This window comes from Apteryx rowi, unplaced genomic scaffold, assembly GCF_003343035.1.
Source record: "Apteryx rowi isolate R43461 unplaced genomic scaffold, aptRow1 scaffold_241, whole genome shotgun sequence".
Taxonomy (NCBI): Eukaryota; Metazoa; Chordata; class Aves; order Apterygiformes; family Apterygidae; genus Apteryx; species Apteryx rowi.
The window spans coordinates 56901-77911 of record NW_020448764.1 but is presented as its reverse complement, the minus strand read 5'-3'; the positions used below and the strand labels follow the sequence as shown (position 1 = coordinate 77911).

Genomic DNA, 21011 nt, shown 5'->3' with positions numbered 1-21011 from the left:
TAAGGCTTCAGCAAATTTAGCTACTAATGCTAAGCAAGTTATGCTAAGCGATTAATTCTAGACAGCTTCAGTCCGATATTCTCTAACAAGTGTATCTTAATAGTGTGCTGGCACTGAACTCTAAATACTTGACCCTTGCATTTTGTATGAATTCAAGCTTTAAGAAGTTGCCTGGTACTTGCCACTGTAAGGCCTTGATTTTAGGTGTTTGTACACACAGCACAACTAGATGGTTGTGCTGCCATTCAGAGGCACCTTGACAGGACTAAATGATCTCCAGAGGTCCCTTCCAACCTCAGTTATTGTGTGATTCTGTAAACTGGATTAATTTAAATCACTGAATTGGAAGTTTCAATGCCACAAAATCTATCTATAGGTTTTGTTTGTTTGTTTGTTTAATGTATATGTAATTTCAGCCATAACAGTTAGCTGTTTCCAAGAAAAAGGCTAGGGAGAAATTGCTCTTTAAAAATATCATATTGCAGGCTTTTGAACTCTGGTTTATAATTTAATGAGGGAATGTTTTTTGTGCTGAGGAAGCTTTTCACAGTGGCTGTAACAACCTGCTTAAATCTGAAGGAGTTTGAGGCCTTTACATGTGTCCTGACTTTTAGCTGCAAAGTTCTCCTGAGTTCCCACCTTTAGTAAGCAAATGCTGTAGTCAATCCTGAGTTAAATCAAACCCAAATGAATGTTCTGCTTTGTTTTTCATTTGTATACAAAGTTACAACCTAGACAACTCTGCACAGGGAAGCTTGGTGAAAGAACTTTATCAAGGTTGCAAAATGAGCCGTTTACGAATCAGGATATGCCAGAATGATGTCATGTCTGTGACTGAAAGAGGTAATTTGAAGCTAAGCTTGAATGTATAAAATAGTTGGCACTTTTATAACATTCTGGAAAATTGGCTCCTGATTTTCAAACTAGGCAGTAAAAGTAATGGAAGCTTTTTATTAATTTGGCAATAATTTGTCTGTACCTCTTTCCAACTTGTGAAATAGAGAAGATAATACTGCCTAGTCTCACAAGATTAGGTGATGGTTGTGAAGACAAATGCATTAATATTTGTAAGGCATTTGACTAATTTACTGAGAAGCCAGGAGTAAATTAATAATTTTGTATTCAGCACAGCATTTGTGGAGTAAATTAGACAGCAGAGCATACGTTGAATGGGGAGGACAGAAAGCAATGCCTAATAACTACTCCAGAAGTAATTAAAGGATATATCACTGTGCATGACAAAACGGAGCTAATGTTTGGATGATATTAGTTCTAGCGTTATTTTACTTGCTGGTGAAGGCCCCAGCTAACCTTTAAGTACAGGAGTTTCTGTATAATTATATACAGTTTAACTACCCTTTTTATGACCTGTTTGCCATGTCTAATCTAAAGACAAATTGCATGGTATTTTTCAGCTTTTGAGGGCAGAAATTATCAGATCTTTTAAGAATCTGTTTCTTGCACTGAGCTTTTGAACTTTAAGATTGTCCTTTTCCATGTATCCTGGTTTTATTGATTTAGTATCTGTTTGAATAGTATTTTCCTTACAGGCTTAAAATCACATGCTTTGGAACCCATTTATCTGTTTTCAAGTTGCTTAGATTTGTGGTTTTTTGAATTGGGGTGGGTTTTTGGGGGTTTTTTTGTTTGTTTGTTTGGGTTTTTTTTTTTTCATTTTGGGCAACATGAGCCTGAAGTCATGCTGCCTGGAAAGAAGAACAACTCCACATCTTCTGATTACTGCGTGTGTTTGGCTGTTTACATCCTGGTGCACATGTACATCATAGCATTTCAAATATAGAAGGAAAAAATAAAGTGAACAAAAAGAATGAATTCCTGTGGTATGAAAATTCAGTTTATTTTGTAGTCCTTCTTTCACACTGAGAAATAGGCTTTCTTGCTGTGTACTCATTGTGTACTTCTTTGTGTGTAAATCACATTATTAAATCATGCTGTGGGTTTTATAGGGCTAAATCTCAACCCTTTTGGAATAATATGAATTGTTTTGACATGTAAACGTGTAGCAGGTGAGTTGAGCTTTTTTAAAGGAAGCATTCTTAACGTGATTTGAAGTGTTAATTTGTTTTGAGATTTGAAGTACAGTTGAAGTAGAACTCACCAGTGACTTTGCATTTGGAATAGACTTGAGTTGGACTGTAATAAGATTAAACTGTATTAAATTGTCTGCTCTTTGTAATTTCAGTGGCCGAACTGGAAAAATTCGAGTGCAGTCCCTCAAGATTGGCTTGATGTCTCTTTCTAAGGGCCTTCTGGAAGAGAAGTACAGATGTAAGTAAGAAAATACTTTATAAAATGTTTAATTTATATAATTGTCATGTGTATTATTATTACACATCATAGCAAAATTTGTAGTAAACCATTTCTCATGCCTTTGTCAGGATTTATGTCCTGACTGGAAAGTATTGATTTCAATTATGTACCATCATAATGCACAGTATTGCACTCCATCCAAAACAAAGGAAAATGTTGCTATGTAGAAGCTAGAGAAGTGTTCTATTTGACTAATTCTGCTTGGAAATATTAAGTGTTTTCAAGAAATTAAGGAGAAGCTGCTTGAAAGGAAGAGCAGTACCCCAAATACGGCTGCTTAATACGAATTATCTGCCTTCTAGTTTTTCTTTTTTCAGGCCAGATTCTGACATTTGCCTCTCCTTTTTGACAATATTTCTTCTAGGGATTTCTGAGGCGTTTGAAATCCCAGGCTTCTCCGAACAATGCGGACACTGAAAAGTTGTATTTGAAGTCTTTAGCAGAGCACAGACCATGCTGACCATGTGTTAAACATTGTATTGTTAGAGAAGCATTTCTTGTCACAGTATTTGGTTGTAAAATAGGCAAGTTTCATATTATAAAAACTTTTGGATGAAACTTTAAATCTTTTGTAGAGTGCTTAAGCAGACCATTTATTCAAGTATGTTCTACCTAACGTTCCCAAAGATTAACCTCTGAGGATCAACTTGAAGAAACATATTTTCTGGGGTACTGAGACACAGGCTTTATGAAATACTATGATAATCTGATTAGGGGTGCTAATGTCATCTTACCAATACAGGTGATTTGCCTCTTTTCTCTCTTACCCTTTTTGGGAAATCAGGCTTCTTCCTTTTTTTTNAATGAAGCTTTTTTCTATCTACATTATTTTCTTAGCAGCCACCTTTAATTACATTCATTGCCAAAACTAGTAGGAATTTTGTTGATTGCACATTCATTTCCAATACAGATAAGATCTTTTCAATTGATACCCTTTTAGATGTATTTGCCAGAGAAATTTCTGGGGGTTTTTTGTTTTGTTTTAGTTAAACTTCTTTAAGCCGCTAGGCTGCAAGATTGACATGAGAACGAATCTTTAATTTAAAAAAGTCCCAATTACTTTAGAAAAAACATTGAAGCCTCCTTAAAGAATGCCTATTCTAGAAAACATTTAAGGATGTGCTTAACTTTAAGCACGTGCCTGGATACATGAATAAAATTCCCTTGAATAAGAATTGAATAAGAATGGACCTACAAACATAATTGTTGCCCATGAGCTGGCTACATCTATGCTAATAGAGTAAATAGTCTAGGGCTTCTTTTCTGCTTGTGAGGCCAGTGACGTGGTCTGGCTGTATCCATATTATTAAACTTTCTTTAGTCCCCAGAACAGGGTGGCCACATGTGAGCTACTTGTTGGAAATGTTCCTGGGCCCTAACTTATTCTCAAGTTTTTCCTGGGTATTTTGGGAGTAAGAGTTAGCTGACTTTGGTCAAAAGCATGCTGGATCCCCTTATAACAGCTTACTGATACAAGTGGCAACATGCCAGCATCTGGCCCTAGGCCCTGGCACACTGTTTAATTTGCTGTTATAGATGTAGCCTTAAAAAATGGAACAGAAAAAGAAGAAAAAAAAAGAAGATAATGTGCATGACAAAACATATTACTTGCTTTAGCAATCTGCTTTTATTCTGAAATGTTCAGAACACAATAAACAAAATAGTGCTCATTGTTCTTTGCTCTTTTTACCATCAGTTCTTCATACACTATCACATGACTTCTGAATATCGCAGAAAAATGGAACGTTTTTAACCACTCAATTTTAGTGTCACAAATGTTCTTGGAAAGTAAATTTCAATCATATAAGCAGGYATTTACATTGATAAAAATTTAAATTTGCATGTACAATTATTCACAGCAGATTTTATGCCTGGTCATGCAGTCAGGGGACAAATGCTGTCTCACAGATACGGATTTGTTGAGGGAAGGGACAACAAGAATTTTATCTTTCCTCCCTTTTCCTAAGCTTTAGAGGTGGAAAAAAGTCACAGTACTTTGTAACATCTGGGAGTACATTTGTGTGTGTTTTGCTCTTACCTGGAGCTCATTTATGACATGAAGCCCAGACGGAACAGCAAGTGAAACAGAAAACATTCATGAAATGTTTTATTTAGTCTGTAGGCTTTGGGCCGTATCACTTAATGCATAAAAAATATAAGATTTGAGGTGAATGAGAAGGATTACTTGAAAAATCTCTACTGTGAAAGAGCTAGTTCAGTTGCAATGTGGGTCTTTTTTCTTTTTTTTCTGTATCAAAATCATCTCTTGGTATATGTTGCAAATCTTCAAACCATTTGGAAATAACACTGTGATACTTTAAAATAATGTGCATCCTGTTTGTACAGCATGCATATGAACAAATGATGACACATTTTCTCTTTTGTATATTTCTAATTAAATCCATATTCAGTGTAATTAGGGAGTCTTTGTCACTAGATTCCTTGCAGCTGCTTGGATGGTGCAGGTTTGACAATGCTAGGTTTGCGATTTGATGGCTCAGCAACCTCAGCAGAAGAGACAAAATGTGTGTGTAGTGGACAGTTTATCCAATTTCTACTGAAATAGTAGTAAACTTTTGCACGTTTTGCAATATCTGCATACCAGCCAGTAATTGCATTTTTTCAGGTTGTTCAGCTGTGCTATAGTTTGAGTCCTACAGACTCTCATCCCCCAAATATTAGTGTGTGGCTGTGTTTAATTTTAGATTAACTGATCTTTTATTTTCTGTTCGTTTTTTTTTCCTGTGGCTCAAGTCTGAAGAAGCTTGCCTTTTGCTTCTGCAATCATCCTTCTTGTCCTTTTGATAGAGTCCTTTGATACAGTTTAACGTTATATAAATACAAACTTATTTTATGTGTGCATATATGTAAAACCTCGCATAATATGTATGCATATGAGCATAAACTCCATTTGTAAGAGTGCTCAGTTTGTGGCTTCTGGCATTGCTCGTGGGTGACATAGGGGATTCCCTTCTGCAGTGGCAGGTATAATGTCTGGGTGCACCCTGTCAGAGCTAAAACGAGCTCACCTGCTGCATGTTTGCCATTTCAGAGCTGCTGTCAGCATGCCTCCTTTGCCAGGGTGCAGCTCATGGCTTAATTTAAGGCTGCTGGCCAGACAGGGTGCATTTAGGCTTTCTGTGCCTTTAGCTGAGGCGCTTCTCTTCCTGTATGGCACAGCAGTGGTATTGAGTGTTTTGAGGGAAAGGGGAGAGCATCTGTGAACACCTTGCACTTGGGCAGTCACTGGTTATGGCAGAGCTGCCAATGTTACTTTGGGTTTGGGTGGATTCTCTTTTTTCTTCTTTTTTTGAAGTGGTGCATTTTGGAGGAGTTTAAGCTCTTCAGTGGTACCTGCTGGTTTCCTACTTGTATCAGCCCTAGCTGATAGCTCTCCCTCTTATTTCTCCTACCACATCGTTTTCCTCTCTTTATTAGCTTCCCAGTCAGTCAAAGGTTTAGGGCTTAGGAAAGTACTTCATCTTCCTCTCAGCCACAGTGATTAGTGAATTGTTTTTCTTTTAGAGCCAGTTTCTACTGTAGACAGATGCAAACAGAAACAACAAACAGTAGGTGAGGCCTTTTTTATCCTATCGATTTTTCAAATCTGACTCTTAGTTACTGGGAAACTGTTCCAACTGCAATGGAAAAAATTAGCCAGGATTTAGAAATGCAAAATAAGTTTGGAGCCGTACAGTACTAGACCTATGAATACTGCTGTCAGTGTTTTTTTCCCTCACCACTAAGTGCTGGAGATGCTGTAGCATCTGTGTAAATAGACAAGAGTGGGGCAAAAAAATGTAAGAAATTAATTTGGTCAGCTGGACTTTTATTTTATGAAAATCCTTTCCTCTGCCTCAGCCACTTTTGCAAAGAAAAAAGTATGGCCAGTCTTTCTGAAGCACGCTGGCAAAGCTTGACAGTTACTCCAAATGAAGGACAATTTACAGAGTGTAATAAAAAAGTTTCTCTTAGATATTTCTGAACAAAGCTTGTCTATTTCTCAATCAGAATTGCAGTCAGACTGAATTTTAAAGTTTTATTTATTTCTAATCTATTAATGGCTGTTCTGGTAAGAGAGATGAAAAGTAGGGGAATGGTACAAGTGGATTTTTTTTTTCTTTTAAAACTGCTGGGAGCTTTAATTGAAGCCAACCACTGAGTGCAAAAGGAAAATGTAAAAGCTAACTGGAAAGAATACAAAGCATTCACTTCTATTTCTTCTGTAGTTTATACCAACCATAAGGGTATTTTCAGGAGAGATTAATCTTGTGACTAAATATGAATGTATAGAACTATAGAGATCATGAATAAATCAAGGATTACTGGCAGACTTGCTTTAACTTCTGTTAAAACTTTTAGCCAAAAGTTTTAACACATTTCTTTCTTTGTGTTTTTGCCACTTTTAAAACTGTTAAGAAAGTCAGTACTTAAGAAATCTTACTTCCTGTACTGCAGTCAGTCCTTTTAGTTCATACTATACCATGACTCATAAGTAGATGGAGCCACAGGAGCATCTTTATAGCACTTCTGCAGAAGTGGACTCCTCCATTTCTACTTAATACTTTTGTAAGCTTTCTTATCTTACAAATATTAAAATCTTGGGGTCATAACTCCTGGATCTACTTGAAACAATGTTAAATCACTTTTTGATACAACAAGCCACAGTTTTCCCCTAAGCCTCTTTAGCCCTTTGGATGCCGTTTGAATGAGGATGAACTACTTCAGTGCTATCTTTCTGACTTTGATCTCCAAAACCTTGGAAATATAATATATACGCACCTGAGGTGTGTATACGTTCCATTCCATTCTTCTGAACAGGTATCAACTGCAAAGATTTAATAACATCTTGAATGTCCACCTTGTTAGTCTTTATGCATTTAGGCAGAAACATTCAACTAATGCCGCAGAGAAAGGAGAAATAAAAATTCTGTGAGGATGTTGGGATCTGTCATCCATTCCCAGTAATCAATACAGAATCATTTCCCCAAAACAACTTGACAGTGCATGCATTTGTTGATTTTTAAATGATTCAAGCAGTATGCCATCCAGCATTCCGCTTGAGAAACTACTGTGCTTCCCAGGAAGTCTCTGGATCTGGAACAATTTTCTCAATCCTTTTGGCCTCAATTTTTTCTTTTATTGCAGTCATCCCAGTACTTCCAGTTATGCTGCAGAGCTTGATGTGTACCTTAGGAAAAGGGAATCAGTGAAAGGAAAGTACATGGAAGTCGGTGTGGTTATCCAAGAAGCAAATATGATTGCTGTTAAGCATGAGTTATGTCACTGGTTGCTGCTCTTGCTTTAAGCCGTTTCATACGACCAGCTCCAACTTGTGCTGTTTCTAGTCTCAATCAGAGCATGTGTGCTTCTGTCCCTAACCAACCCAAGGATGGCTTAGATTTTGGCATAAAGGAGGAATTCCTGAAATACCACTTGTTTTCTTCCCTAGTGATAGCAAAGAAAACCTAGTAAATATTAGGGGGAAAATTAAGTAATGTTGGATTAAAACAAAAATCTATTCTGATTTTCTGATGTTTCTCTTATTTTGTCACATAGCTGCTCCTAAGTAAATCAAGAACTACAATAGGTTACACTTATTGTGTAAATTTATTAGGAGATACTGTAAGAAGCCATATAGTTTAATTTATTTGGCCTGACACTCCTGATTTGTTTACAGATCAAGAAAAAGTAGTCAAAATAGTCAAGATAAATTGAACTATTGTGAATGGGACAGCTGGCCATCTGTAACTCTGTTTGGATTACAAAAATTACAAAATTTCAGCTGCAGTATTAGTGCCTAAAAGGAGAGTAGATGGAAACGAAAGGAGCTCGTGCCTCTCATCTGTGTTGCAGATCTCTTCAAGGAAGTGGCAGGCCCCACAGAAATGTGTGATCAGAGGCAACTCGGCCTGCTGCTTCACGATGCTATCCAGATCCCACGGCAGCTGGGGGAGGTGGCAGCGTTTGGTGGCAGTAATATTGAACCCAGTGTCCGGAGCTGCTTCCAACAGGTAAGATGGTAAAAACCTTCACGTGGAAAAACCTGTTCCTGAAGACCTAGAATTTACTCTTAAGTGATGCAAAAAGAAGAGAGGAATTTAAAAACATCCACTGAGTTTTTGAACAGAAACGAATAAGCAAGTAAGTGTGGGAAGTTACTGTTAAAATGCACATGTAAAAGATGATTTATTGTTCAGCAGATCAAATAAATTACTTTCTAGCAGAAAGAATTTATAAATCCTTATGTTTATGACAATATTGGCAGCTCCAAATGCCGTTAAAACTTTTTGTAGCAGCCAATTATCCTGCTTTGCATCTTTCAAAGCAACCTGATGCTCCAAGAACAACATACTTTTCTCTGTTGGAACAAGGCATAATCTCAACAGAACAAGAAAATTATGTTGATACTAATTTTTGACCCTGTGCATCAGGAAATTATTTAGCATTATTTTGCTCATGAAAGAGCTTGCAGATGTACAAAATTTCAAGCATAGTCATTTATGTATCATAAGCCTTTATGCAGCAGACTAGAATGTAGAATAAAGCTGTCTTCAGCCTGCTGTTCAGCTCCATACTACATGCAGGGGGTTAATGAAGCTGCAAGGAGCATCTGTCATTTTAAAGAAGATGGGAAGAAAAAAGAGGATGTTATAATGAAAGACAACCTAACACAGAACTTGTCAAGGAAGCCTGAGGCTCTGACTGATAGTGATAGCTATACTGCTTAAGTGTATTATTTCTGAGGAAATGACTGCTTTGAGCATTGTCAGTAACTATATGTGGGTTAAAAATTCACTATGGCATATATAAAACTCCTGACTTTAAATAATATTTGTGACTGTATTAAATCCAACAGATTGAATGTTAGAGAAAACTTTTAGAGCATTTTTCTTTCACCATTCTTTTATAGACACTTCTATGGTTTCATACAGTGCTGTGAAAAATGCAGTTGTTAGCTTTTTTTCAGAACTATTAGGTATATTTCCGGGCTCTAAGATGATTGTAATTGAAAGAATGTTTGTCCCAATCATGAATAAATTTGCTAGATTCATATGGAAGTTGGTTGACAAAATTAACCATATAAGATTCTCCCTGAGGTTTTAATATTGCTTCTTCAGACAATAAGATATAGTGCTTGACATATCTGTTGCTGACCTCAAGTGGTTCAAGTCATGCTGAAGTAAATTATTTGTTAGTGGCAGACATTTTGTGTCACAGAGGAATGATCTTTATGTCCCTTGAGGATCTGCCCCATCTCCCATGCTGTTCAATTATGGGTGAGGCATACTGGCAAGATATTGTTTAAATACAGTGTATGGCATCATGATTATACCAGTGGTGCAGTTACATCCTTCATCTCAAATGAGTGCTGCAAATTCAATTGCTGGTCTGTAGGAGAGCACAGATCAAGTGTGCAACTGTGTGTCAGAGCTATCTCAGGGTTTGCCTTGTGAAAACAAGTATTTTGCTAGTGGGTAAAGCACATTATTGCCTATTCCTTTCTTCTTTGCTGCTCCATAACTGGCAAGGATCTAAATGGATTATGAGTAGATTAATAATACTGGTGGTGCTCTTGGTCAAATCTTACTGTTCAAGAATAACTTTCATTTTAAGTTGTGTTTACATACTTGCCATGAGCTCAGAACGACAACCTCTGTTCTTACTGCTGCAAAATACGATTAATATAGTTCCTTTTTAGCCAGGCTTCTCTGTTGATTACAACTTAAAGAGAATKCAGAAGCGTGTTTGTTCGCTTCCTAAAACAATTGTATTAATATTTTAACTGTACTGTATTCTCAGTGTTTGCGTATACAGTGGCAGATATATTTTCCTCTTTTTTATATTTTTTAATTTGCTTGTTTATTTATTTAGCATGCTAACTTGAAAGAGTACCATGGGCTCAGAATATAATTAAGAAATTTTTCTCGAGTCTCTTGGCACTTAGTAGACCCATGCAGGCAGTACTGACTTTTAGTGATCTGGTATCCATCTGTCAAAGGACCACCATGTTTCTGGTGTGTCAAAAATGCAAAACATTCTTCCCCTTAGTGTTCTGTTCCTTGTTTCTCAAGTCCTTTTGGTTCAAAGGTGGTTTTATTATGGACTGCTCCTTCTTTATTACTTTCTGTCTCCTCTGTCCCAGTTGTTTACTCTTACGTATTCTTACTGACCAACTTCAGTTGTTTTCTTTCTGTAACTGGTTTTACATTAACCTGGCATGGAAAAAAATTGATGCAGGAGTAGTGTTTTCTTCTGGGGAATTGAATTCTAATGAAAATATGTTTGTGGGGGTTTTTTTATTATTGTTATTTTGTTTGTTTTTTGCTCACCAGAACCACAATAAGCCAGAAATTACTGTAAAGCAATTTATAGATTGGATGCAGTTAGAGCCACAGTCTATGGTATGGCTACCAGTTCTACACAGAGTGGCAGCTGCAGAAACAGCAAAACATCAGGCCAAGTGCAACATTTGCAAAGAATGTCCGATCGTTGGCTTCAGGTAAGAGGGAGGGCAATTGGGTGCAGGGTTTTTGTGAAAATTGATTTACAACTGATTTACATATTCCAACAAAAACAGTTTTTTTCTGTTTGCTTTTCCACTGTTTTCCTACTTTAAGATGGGATCTGTCTCCTGTAGTCTGCTCATATTGTGGATCTCACTGCAGGAGCATGTGAGCCACTTAGTTTCTGTCTCCTACAGTACTGCTGTTAGGTACCAAATGGGTCTGTGACAGAAAGGGTGCAGGGAGTGCTGTCATCAAGTATTTTGTCATCGGTGGATCCAGTAAGTAGCAAATGAAGTATAAATACACCTGTGTATTCAGTAGGCATGACACCAAAAGGAGCTGATCAGTGAGAAAAATTATGTATGTTTGTTCATATCTATGTCTTAGGCAGAGTGAGAGGACTCAAGACAGACAGACTGGACATCTCTGCACTGTTCTGCAAATAATGCTTGTGAAATAAAGTAGCTCATACTAGCCACTATTTAATCACCCTTCAGCAGCAATCTTTCCTTGCTTGGCACAAATGTTGATATATTACTGTGATGAGACTTGCACAATTCCTGTCTGGAAGCACGGAACATAATCTAACTTTGGTCTGTTCAAAGGAAGCCTGTGAATTCTTAAAGAAAAAATGGCTCCAGGGATATTCTTTGTTATTCTCCTAAACTGTATGATCTTACTATAAACACTGTCACTGGACATTGGATGGTTGGTTCCTTTGTGCATTCTGTTATGACCTACATGCATTTGTATATTGATTGCTCCAGTGCATATGGAACAAAGTAAGGGAGAAGAGCTAAACATAAGAGACTCTTTGCTCTGTTGTGGTCTTGAAGTTGTATGTATTATTTAGGAGCTATGTAGGGCAGTCTCTCTTATAAGTGATTCTAATGCTTTTTTTAGGGTGTCTAGGCAGATGAGTCATTTTTGTTCCCCATGCTTTCTGTTCTTCCTTCCCTCTGTTGTGCTAAAGGACAGTAATATAGGAATCTTGGGGTCAGATTCATTTCACCTAGCCTTGGGCATACTAGCTTTAGTCAGACTTCTAAGACTGAGCTGGTGACCCTCTTCTCTATCAATATAGAGATGTAAGTACTTCCAGAAGTAATTAATTTGATCAAACTTTGTTGCTTGTCTTAAGATAAGGTGAAAATTCCTCTAGATTGTTCTTAATTAAGGCTTGAGGGAGCCTAGGGTGACTAAGCCCCAGTGTAGATACCTAACTTTTAGATGCAGAAGTTAGGACAGATGGATCTTTTCTGTGCTGACCTTTCTTGTGTAGAGAAGAAAAAGGAGGGCATAGAGATAAAAGACAAAAGAACATGAGTATGCATGGAGGAGAAGGGAGGACAAAAGAATGACTCACTCTAAGTCATTTCTATGATGAAGCTAGAGATCTGCAACAGCAAAAGCATCTCCCATCTTAGCAGAAGGTGGATGTGGCCATTTAACACACAGGCTCTGAATAAAGAGTCTAAACACTTGCATCAGCATCCTTAAAAGTGAACCTTTACGTTTATACACACATATTGTCTTGCAAAACAAAGCATAAAACTCAGCAGGGGAAAAATGTGGATTGGTGCTGAAAACAACTCTCAGAAAGCAATTTAAATTTAAACTTTAACTATTCAGTACCTATTCAATTTGCTTCAGTTAGCTCATTTTAGTTTCATACTAATCATATAACCTCATCCAATCAGAACAGCATACTATAAAAAAAAGTGGGTGGAATATAGAATTGAATTCTTGCTTTAGTCAGTTTTAGTGAAAAAATAAAAAGTAAAATTTTTTTTAAAATAAGTCTACTTAATTTTTAAACTTTATGTTATTTTGTATTTCCTGAACTTTAAGCAAGTTTCAGGAGTTTTAGGGTCTGATTCATGAGTTTAGAATTTCTGAGCATCAAAAAGATGTAAAAACRTTTAAAACATCTGGTAAATATAAAAACATGTAAACTTAAACCACTCTGATTTATAAACTTTTTTCTGAGATACCAACTGATGACTGAAGAGAAGAAAAAAATTAATGCAACATAATCTTAAGTCAGTTTAAACTCTGAAATTATAAACTTTGCATTTCATCTGTAGAGCTGACCCCTTCCTAGATTTTGTCTGTAAGTTTGTATTGTGTAAGACTTTTTGTTTCCAAGTGACTTGGATGATAGATCATTCACACTGGCTCTCTCTGTGGCATTAAAGGCTGAAAATTCTTTTTAATTGCGCAGTGAAGTGCGTTTTGCCATGTAGGAAAGTCATACAAAGTGCTAAGAGGGCTGTGGGTTTCCTGTTGCCAGTGGAGCTGCTGCGGTGGCACAGGTGCCCCTGGTTATGCAGCTGTGAGGCTTCTTTGCAGCGACCTGCCCCGTTCATGCACTGCCGCACATCAAGGTGCTTTCCCACATAATCCTGACAAACCCACTCTGCCCTTGTGCTGCTGAAAAGCAGAGGACACCATTTCAAAGGGTCGTTTGCCTCCTGAAGCTTAATAACAAGTCAATGTTAGAACTAAACCTAGGAAGCTCTAATCACTTTGTTTAATGTCTCCATAGGTACCGAAGCTTAAAACATTTCAACTATGACGTCTGCCAGAGCTGTTTCTTTTCTGGCCGTACAGCTAAGGGGCATAAATTGCATTACCCAATGGTGGAGTATTGTATACCTGTGAGTACCTATTTACTGACCACTCCTAAGGGTCTTTTTTTGCATTATTTGTGGTCTAGAATTTCTTCTTAGTTTTTTGACACCTAGCTATTCTTTCAGGATTTTTATTTTTATTTGTTTATTTATTTTTTAGTATATGTATGTGTGCGTGTGTGTATATGTATACATACACAAAATATCTAGCAGGGCCTGTCCTTCTGCATTTCTCTTTGAAATTCATTAGGAACTTGACTAGTGCTATTGATTTTATGGGGGCAGTGCTTGGATTCTGTAGAAAGAGGGTAGCAGTATCTACCGCTGAGATAACTTCATTTTTGTTCTATGAAACAAACCTGGAGTACTGAATATAATTGTAGTATGTACACACGGACACACACATGCACCATTTGTAAGGGTGAGAGCGTGTCGAAGAAAATGGACTTGCTTTACCATTGCCATACMCTAGTAAACAATATTTAATGTTTTAGTAATGTAATTTAATGTTTTAAAGGTGCACAAGCGTTGCTTTCAGGTCTAATATTTGCTTGCTTCCTCAAAATGCGATTGGAAATACATGTCACAATTTATTCCCTTAAATAATTTCTATTTATTGGGATATTTAAAAATCAGTGTGTGGCTGGGAAAAAAAAAAACAAAATTGTTTGGTTGTTTTTTTTTTAACCAAAAATGCTGAGTTTTGCCTGCATTGGCTAAGAAAAAATAACTTTATAGTTCGACATTTTATTGATGGCATGTTTAAACAAGATTTTTCTAAGGGAGTTTCTGGGAGACTTTCTTAGGTGGAGTTATGAGCAACTTTATGTAAATATTTCGGTTTTCTGGATTTTTATTTGATAATCTTTTACATTTATAAGAATTTTAACTCAAGCACAAAATAATAAGATGATGTATCTCTAATTTAAATAACAGTGGTCAAAGTTCTGTATACTGAGAACAACAAATTCAGGTCAGAATGTAGCTTTCTTTTATAGAGCTGATTTCTATTACTGCTGCAAGAGCCTGTGGGTTCTTTTATTAGCAAAAAATCATTGACTTATTCGGCTGTCCTTTGCTGTAGTAGGTGGGATTATTAACTATGTTTTCCCACTCTTTTTCATCATATATATGCCTTCAATAACAGAATTCAAATTCTATCAAGTAGTGTTTTCACTTCATTATAATCAGAAGCAACCATGACTTATGTTAGTTTCATTAATTCTATAACCTAATGTTAGGATTTGATTGATAAATTGGCATGTCAGATACTGTAGCTGTATAAATGAAACAAGTCTGAAGAAATACTTGTAGATGGCAGCCTTGTTGTTTTTCAACATTTTAATGTTCATTATATTTTGTCATTATTTTTCTCTTTCCATCTTCTCTTTTCCCTTCTCACCTTCCTGAAAGCTTATTGGCTGATTAAGGGCTCTGTTTTGAAAATTATAGCACTTATTCGAGGAGGGGAGGGGAAGTGTTATGTGCAAAATACATGATTATATTTAACAGAATGGATGGACATGTGCTGAATATAAAACAGTTTATAATATTTCTGTGCATTACAGATATTCTTTATCTGCTTTAGCTACAGGTTTGTTATGTTTCTTGATGCACTACCCAATGTTTTCTATTGCAACTGAAAGACTAAAGCTCTTAGACAGAAACTGCTTTTGTCAAAATGAAGCCGTTTGTATGGGCAGAGAGATGTTCCTTCTATGCTGCTGCCTGGGCCGAGATATGTCCTTGGCATAATTCAGTCTTGGAGTATTGCTTGGCCCATAATTTCATTTATACAACAGGATTGTTTTGATCATCAGTCTATATTTGTTTGGCTTTCCTTATTTCTGATTTCTTCTTTTTGAAATGATTTGATTTACGGTAGGTTTTTTTCCTATATGAAGTGAGTGGAAGCCCAGTTTCACCAGTTTTATTGACTCTAGTCAAGAATATGTATCTGACGCAGACCTTAATCATGACTTCGCATTTTCCCTAAAAAACATTAATTGCATTGTTTCCCAAATGCATACCTGATTCGTAGGTCAATCACAAGTATTAGGAAAAAACACAAACTTGAAATCAACCAATTGGTAATAATTACTTTTTTTATTTTATTTGTGGTTACTTCTTCATAGTTGCAGAAGATAGGAACTCTATATAAATATAAACAGCCATCAGTTCAGAATTTAGGCTGGCCTGTTTCGGAGATCTGGAAGCATCTAGTTCTTTCTGGGCATAACTAGATGTCAGGCTTCAAGGAACCAAGCCTGGTTATTTTGTAAGCTTATCTGCATAGTCATCCCACACTAGTAATATGAAGTCTTCTCTTTAACATTAGCAGCTGTGGGATTAATTTATAAATATACCCAGTAAGAAAAAGCTCCCTATTTTTCTGGCTTCTAATGTTTATCCTTAGAATCTGTAATGTCTGAAATGATTTGGGATGAAGTTTAATTTTTTTCTGTCATCTTTTACACAGTTGTATCCTTTTTTGTTTTTTCTTTATACTGTTTTCCTGGTATGACATAAAAGCCCAGTTTTGCCTGTGTTCAGATGACAGATTTTTTACCACCAGGAGAGGGAGGAGGTCTAGAGTATTTTCTTTCCTTTGCTTATTAAAAATATGTTGTTTTTAATGAGTATTTTAATATGATGTTGTTAAAGAAATACTCTTTCCATTTGGTTAATGCTATAGATTTTTGTTTTCCTCCCAAATTTTAAAAAATATACTGATAAAAGAGATATAACCACAACTGATAGTTTGTTTACTTCCTTAGCCAATGTAACCGGAAAAATCTGAACACATTTACTCTGTTTTTTTCATAGTTCCATGCTTTTTTCCATATCAGGGTCTCCCCATCCTTCTCTTCAGTTTATATCATGGAACAGAAACATTTGTTGTTAATGTCTATGATATACAGAAAACTCAGAAGTGAAGGCATAAGGTGTGTTATAATAGATGAGGCTACTGGTCCATGTAATAAGATATCCTTGCTGTTGCATTAGTCAAAAACATGTTAGGTAATAGAAGGGGAATGAAGAATACATCTAGTGTGGTTATGGTACTGTCCCTAGAACAAGATGGGATATTTCTTCCTGATGACTTCTGGGTTTTGGCAGAAGCAGCAGATGTGATATTCGAGAGAAATTGTTGGTTCTTGTTAAACTTGTTCACATTATGTAAGTGTGACACATTTAATTTAAGTAATAACTGTCATATAGAGAAAGATATTACAGAAATGACTGGAATCTCCACTGTCCTTGGGACCAGAGACATCTTGTATTATATTCAAGATTTCTGTCCCCACTACAAAGAGCCTATAGTTCTAAAAAAATATTAAGTGCAAAATAAGGTAACCTAGGTTAAAAATTGGTGAAGAAGTCCTTTCTGTGACATATAGGAGGATTTGAATTGAATCCAGTTTGGGATAATTATAATGGGAGTAAGATGACATTCTTGATTAGAGGAAGTGAAGGACAGGAAGTAGATAAGAGGTAAGAGGAGAAAATAAATTGAGACCGTTTCAAGTAGAGCAGAATAAAAGGGATGGCATATAATAGAGGAAATGCATAAAATCAAATGTCCAGTATTGACAGCCATTAATTTGGAAGCTGAATCTGGGGATGGAATTTTTCTTGGGTCTTTCTGTAAATATGCTCTACTAGCTCTATTTCTATATGAAAACAGGCACAACTTGTGTGTCCCCTCTAAAAGAGAGGCAGTGGGAAGAATTAGTAAGGTGTGTGATCACCTTTCTCCATTCTGATTCTTCTTCCAATGAGTTGGATAGGAGCCTTTTCATAGACTTGAGAGCTTGAAACAGAACAAATGATATACTACATGAACAGACTTAAGGTACGCCTCTTTGGCTTGCGTAATTGGTGCTTATATGCAGCTCATTTCAGCTCTTCTTATGTGACTTGAATCAGAAATAAAGAATTGATTTCACAAAAAGAATCCAGTGTTATTTTTTATTATTATTTATAGTAATGTACTATGGTTGATGTACTAACCTGTTGTTAAACCTCTCTACATACTGAATTCATTTAATGCAACATAATGTTCAAAGAACTTGCTAAATTCTTTACAGTAGGTTAGTAGAATAGTTACATGTTTAAATGGAACTATGTCTGAAAAAGCAGTAGCGATGATCTGGGTCTCTGAAATTAAAAAAAACCCACCCTCATATGCAGGCACCAAACACCAATGTTTTATGCCATAAAATCCATTTTGTTACAATATACAGAACTTGAATAGAAAAAGTGTGTCTACTCGACTGAGGTTTGGCACTTGTTAGAGCCTTTTCAACCTAATTCAAAGGCTGCTGGTACTAAAATGAGACTTGTGTCCTGTGTTGCAAAGCAGGGTACAAATACATGCATTCTTCAAACTGCCTTAAGAAAACTCTGCTTATCTCTCTTACTGTTTAATATATACTAATGCATAAATATCAAGAGGACTAGCAATAATTAGAAAAAAAGTAAATGCTTAATGCCATTAACAGAGTTCACCTAGCTTGCAATTAAGTTTTCTTGAAGATGAAAATATAACGATTCACAATAACTGCTCTGGTTATGTATTTTTTTCTTTCATGCAGTATTTAGAGATGGATAGAACAAGGAATTGAACACATTTAGCAAATAACATTGTCTCTAGTAGAAACGCAAAGTTACTGTAGGTATTTTCTCATATCTAAATATAGTCTTTCTCTAAAAAGATGGAGACATGATTTCTAATGCAGAGTTTTACAGAGATGTGTCACAATTTTGCAAGATATTCCTACAGTCAAAGTCTAGCATCTAATTCAGGAATACTCTAAATAAGTGTGTACATATTTTTGGTTTTATTTTTTTGGAATGGGAATTCTCTCAGTAGTAGCATGGGTATTACATTGATGTGGCTTTCTGTACCAATGGATCCTTTAAATTTCAGGTAGAAATAGTTACTGCATCAGTCCTCTTTATCCAAACTGTTTCTACTTTGCAGTTCCTATATTCCACAGTAAAACCCTGAAAGCAGTTTTTCTGAAGTACTGTAAAGATACCAAATCAGCAGTTCTGAAACTTTTCTCGTTGCAAGCCTTATGTCTATCAGGGTCATGACCTCAATAAAAATACCAACAATTGCATTTTTATAGGTCTCCCCTATCATACTCAACTGCCACAATCCATAATTCTGGGAACTGTTTTTTGTAGACTGTACAAAATGGTGCCAGCAAAGACTAGCCACTTCATCTTCAGAGGGGAAGAAAAAAGAAAAGAAAAGAAAGAAAAGTGTTTTGTTGTTGTTGCTGTTGTTTTACTTTTTCTGTGTTTTGGATTCTGTGCATTGGCAGAAGTTAAGGTAAGATAATGTTTGGCACATTTTGAATACAATTAGAATCAATTGACTCTGTATTTCGGCTCATGAGATCTCTCGCTCCTGCTAGGAGCTGTTTTGTTTAGTTTGCAAATTGTTGTTCATTACCTTCTGCTTGCAAGCTGAGCTACTGGAAACTCTGCAGGACTACGTAGGGTTGAGTGTTTTCAGGGATTTCATGTGGTATTTAACATCCAAGAAACATATTTCCATGAGGATTCCTTCTTTTTTTTTTTTTTTTTTTAAAATGATGACTACTGACAATTTACCTTGCTAGCTAAATGACGAGCATCTGATCTCCCTAAAGAAGCTCGAAAACACGATAGGCAAGATGTCAGAAATTATTAGTCAAATTATAGTTCTACCCTAAAGTGAAAATTTGCTTCGGACATGATAAAGCTTATCTGCAATAGTGCCTGTTAAGACTCCTCCTCTAGGTATGTCATCTGAAAGCTTAATTGCTACTGGCATGCAGAGAAGACAGTTGCATTCCTGAACATAAGCAGCCTTAGCATTGTACAAGCAACAAACTGACACAAGAAAGTCAGTGGTTCAATCCTGACAAGCTTCTCAAGGCACCAACCTTGGCACTTCACTGTTGCCAAAACTAGATCTGTCTGTGGAGAAGGAGAGAGAAAGTGGCAAGAATAGTTGAATCAGGCTATTTCACATGCAAAACGTTATTTCCAGCTGCAGAGCTGAGCAATTACTCTTTGCCCTAAGAAGAAAGGCTGTCTGCTCGGCGTAGTCTTTGATAGCTAGCTGCTGGATCAGTATGCTTTTTGGTCTCTTCTTCCAGGTCTCAGTTATCAGAACAGTTGCTCAGATAGCTGGCTTGTGGGATCTGCTACCCTTTTGCTACTTAATTTGTTAAATTCTGAGGTAAGGTAGTTACTCGTGAAATTATATCTTGATTTCAGTGCAGTATACTGAAATACACACACACACGCACGCACACATACAATTTAGCAGTTTCTCACCAAGAGGAGAGATTCATTCTATGAAACGCCGATATTTGAAAGTGGTCACAGAAAAGTGTGATCTTCACAATGCAAACATCACTTATGAGGTAGTGGTAGCCATAAACACATTTTTTATATAGCTTTGATAAGCTAATTTTTATGGTGTCCTGTTTCATGCCTCTATCAAGTTATTTTTTAAAAATAATTTTAAAAAGTCTAGGTGCTTTGTTGAATGGAATTGAATATATGCACTTAAACATATGTTATTGATTAATTGGGTTATAAGGTCAATACAAAAAAATTCAGAGAAATTAAGTCTGTCCCTGTTTCTCTCCCCCGCTTGCTGCCCTGGGGAGTTTCCCAGCCTTCCAGTGTTACATAGCCGACAGCCATTCAGAGATGCAGCTACCGTCACACCTGCATGTACCGCAACTGTTATCATAGATTGGCGTTACAGTTTTATTCTCTATCAAGTTTTGTCAGTCTCGTGGTCAGTCTCCTTGATTTTAGATAGATAAAATGTTGAGAAATAAAAACATTGGGGGGGGAGGGGTTGGGGGGGTTTTTTTGGTTGTTTGTTTGTTTTTTAAGGCTTTAGAATTTACAGAAGTGTCTCCTGCTAAGGAGGAACTAGAGTACTTCTAAAGGATGTAGGTGCTCTTTTGTGCTGGCGCACATCTTATTATACAAAATAAATTTTTTTTGAAACATGCTTGATAATTGCGTGTGTAGTGGGCGTATGTGCGCATTTCCTTTCAGCCGCCTGAATGTAACCCATGAATGTCTAGCTAGGGTTAATGAAAGCATTCATTAGTGAGGGCCACATCTCTTCTGAGAATCACTTTCTATATGTATATTAGAATAGCTGTTTGGTTTTGTGTTAGACATTGATGTACTAAAGATGACTTAGGTGTAGACTTAGGTGTAGACTAGTCTTTTTACCTAGGGGTAAAACCCCTAGGTAAACCCCTTTTTCCCTTTAGGGAAAGGAATGGAAAGTTGTTCGGGCTTTCATTATCACTATATTATTGTTTCTTTCAAAAAAGAATAGTTTGTATGTGTGTATATAAAATATGTATAGATTTATAGAGAGAAACTATTCTTTAGTATATTCTTCAGTATGTTACAATGTTCTTTGTGTGTGTATGCGTGTACACATACATATGTCTTAGAACTCTCCTGACAGGATTATTACATATGAACCTGTGCCTCAGCA

At 36.4% G+C, this 21011-nt stretch overlaps 1 protein-coding gene across 6 annotated transcripts in view; it reads left to right on the top strand.

The window, feature by feature from the left end:
* Window positions 1-21011, top strand: part of UTRN (utrophin) — a 366002-nt gene that overhangs the window by 310325 nt on the left and 34666 nt on the right. For all 6 annotated transcript variants that reach the window (XM_026066463.1, XM_026066461.1, XM_026066459.1 and 3 more), the window contains 4 exons: window positions 2204-2289; window positions 8188-8345; window positions 10668-10834; window positions 13390-13501. In XM_026066463.1, coding sequence (XP_025922248.1) covers window positions 2204-2289; window positions 8188-8345; window positions 10668-10834; window positions 13390-13501 — 523 coding nt within the window. The remainder of the gene's footprint in view (window positions 1-2203; window positions 2290-8187; window positions 8346-10667; window positions 10835-13389; window positions 13502-21011) is intronic.